Here is a 3,110-nt window from a genome sequence, read left to right on the forward strand (position 1 = left end):
CCTCGTAGACTCCCTTCGAAATTTACTCGTGTTTGTTTCATTAACTTTATTGCCATACAATTTTGTCTAATTTAAAACGTTGTTGCTACATTTTTTCTTTCTTTTTGCTTCGGTTATCGATATGATTGCTTTATTTATTGTTTTCTCTCTTTCTTTTTATTCTATGTCTAGTGTTGGAATAATTGTGATCAACAATTGGGACCGTTTCCGTTGAATATTAATTCGGCTTTGCGTCAGGGTTCGCTAGTGATAACAGATATTGCTTGGGATCAAGCCATAACAAATGCGTCGAAGCAATGCTTGGTCACATGGGAGGTCTCCGGAGGCGGTCTAATGGGCAATCTATTGACTGATAGCTCTACTGTTGAATTATCCCTCTGGTCGGATACAATATATCACGTACAAGTTACGTGCAAACATAAGGTAAGTAAGCCAACCAGCCAGTCAGCCAGCCAACCAGCCAGCCAACCAACCAACCAAACAGTCAGCCAATAAGCACATAAGCTATACAATCTCAAACATAGTATTGAGCACAAGCTAATCTAAGCGGAATTATATGATGATCTTGGCGGCTTCATTAGTCTGTTTGCCAGAGCAACATCTTCTTTTATGAGCTACATAATACAAATAAACATACTAACACACACAAACACAAATGCACGAAGTAGACGTAAATGGACAGAGTCAAGCACATCTACAACTATCAAAAGTTGTAAAATATTACAAGAATACAATTTTATGATCGCGTTTTTGTTTGCATTGTTGCTAAACTTTCTTCCTTTTTTTGCGTGCAATGCAGCTTAAGAGACCACCAATTCTTATTTAGTCTCCTTTTTTTTTTTCTAATATGTTCGTGCGTGTTTACTGTGTCAGAGATACTTGTAGGTTTCTCTATAATTGTTACTGGTGTGCGAGAACCTAGCGTGAAAGCTATAGTAATTGGCTAATTACATCAATGTTCTTCCCTCTACCTGTTGACAATTTTTACAATATTTCACCAAAATCCCAAACAGCATGCAATGCCAATAGCAACGGCCAAAGCAAGAGTAACAGGCTTGGTAACAATTGCAGCAATGATCAATGGAGTATAAGCTGAAGCCGGAAACTTTTTCTTTTCTACCCACATTCAGGGTTGCATGTTGACATGCAATCTGTTATTGTAACAAAAACAACAATAAAAAAAACATGAAAAAAAAAATAAACTTATTGTCTTTCCGCTTATCAAAATTGGTTTTCATCACTTTAAATTCTTGGGGAAACGAAACATTCATTATAAGAATATGATATAATAGCAACACAAGTGGTTTGTTGCGTGCACATGATTAGTGGTGGAGACTGCGTTCTTGACGTCGGCATGCAGCAATTTTCGTAATGATTTACATTTATAATGATAATGATGATGATGGTGATGATGGTGATGATGACAATGACAATGAGGTTAAAGATGAGGATGAGGATAACGAAGAGGAAAATGATGACGATGTTGGTGTTCGTGTACAGCGGCTAATATGCCTCTTACTTCTTGTTAACATTTTGTGTACTAATTGATGTGCGTACAAAATCAGTACCTTTGTCTCTACCACATCATTATAATCACCATTGTGCTCGCATACACACACACACACACATACACACACACACACACACAAATCTATATATATATTAGTAACGTATATTTAAAAATTTGGGAGTGGATGCATTTATACTGTTGAAGTAATACCGAGATCTGTAGGTAAAAGGTTTATCTTACGACTTTTTATGAATTATTCTTATTGCAGGACACCGGAGGCATGCGCCGCTCTTATAAACTGATTGTTGATACTCATAAATTGGGCGACAGTACAGCTACCGGTATGCAGGCTATTGCTTTGGAGACACCGTTTAGCAAAAGTCTACCCCATATTTACGGTAACGATGCTTTGCCAGCTTCAATGGGTGAAAACGACTCGAGAATGCGCATTCTGAAGGATAGTTCCAAAGATTTTCTAACACCTTACAATCCAAATGCCATTATCGATACAAAGCCATCATTAGCAACTCCCACGACATCGGCCACTACAGCTACCGCTACCACTACTACAACTACAACTACTACTATTGCTGGTGCTACTACTAGTACTACTTCTGCCATCATCACCATAAGTACAAAAGATGAGTTAAAGAATTCATATTCAGCTGAATACGAAGTGGAATCTGGTGATACGGTAATAAGCACTAAACTTATCGGCGTTTCTAATTTGGTACAAACGTCTAGCGATTTCTTGAGCCAATCCATAGTACTTGCTGTGGTTGGCTCAATAGTTCTATTTTGTGGTATTATCGCTCTTTATCTGCTTATGCCTCCCATACATAAACAAGTACCTGTTACAATTTGTTCCATTGATCATGAAGTTCTAATACATAATGAAATTATGCCCTCTCAATCACCATTAAATCCTACGGTCTCACTATGTGAACAAGAAGGATCATTACAAACACCAAAAACTACTGAACACAAGAATCGTTCAACACTGCATGTGTAAATTGTATGTGCGACTACAAAATTCTCTGTAAATAACCGTTTAAAAGTAAAAGTTGAAGTAATGAAAAGAAACCTCATTAACTATAAAAGTGCGTTTGTGATGACTGTGTACATATAAAATAACAAATGGGTGGGTGGATGGATTGATGGATTAAGGAAAGGCATTAACTTGCACATGAAGAGTCCTTCATATAGATTAGAGCTTATGTAAATATTAAAGTATTTGTCACTGTTCCCTCCAGCATGGCAAAGTGTGAATGTATAGCGATATTGTGTTTAGGATTAAAAAGGGAGCAAAAAAAATAAAAACTGAATAAATAACGATTTGATCCATCATTTATAAACAAAAAACAATAAGAAAAATGGTCTAACAACGAAAGCTCTTTATGTATATTTTTCTAGTATATATATATATACATAATATATATATATATATATATATATATATATATATATATATATATAAACTTTTGTTACAATTGTGGTAATTTAAATTTTTTTTTTTTTATTTCAAATATAGATGTAAGTATAATATAAATATATGAACAAAAGCATATGTATCAACTCGAAATGACAATTTGTTTCTGAG

At 35.2% G+C, this 3,110-nt stretch overlaps 1 protein-coding gene across 4 annotated transcripts in view; it reads left to right on the top strand.

Annotated features, from left to right (window-relative positions):
• Positions 1-2,883, top strand: part of LOC119637706 (cell wall integrity and stress response component 3-like) — a 92,796-nt gene extending 89,913 nt beyond the window's left edge. For all 4 annotated transcript variants that reach the window (XM_038033904.1, XM_038033905.1, XM_038033907.1 and 1 more), the window contains 2 exons: positions 172-423; positions 1,779-2,883. In XM_038033904.1, coding sequence (XP_037889832.1) covers positions 172-423; positions 1,779-2,522 — 996 coding nt within the window. In that variant the 3' untranslated portion in view covers positions 2,523-2,883. The remainder of the gene's footprint in view (positions 1-171; positions 424-1,778) is intronic.
• Positions 2,884-3,110: the final 227 nt, after the last annotated feature.

This window comes from Glossina fuscipes, unplaced genomic scaffold (assembly GCF_014805625.2).
Source record: "Glossina fuscipes isolate IAEA_lab_2018 unplaced genomic scaffold, Yale_Gfus_2 60, whole genome shotgun sequence".
Taxonomy (NCBI): Eukaryota; Metazoa; Arthropoda; class Insecta; order Diptera; family Glossinidae; genus Glossina; species Glossina fuscipes.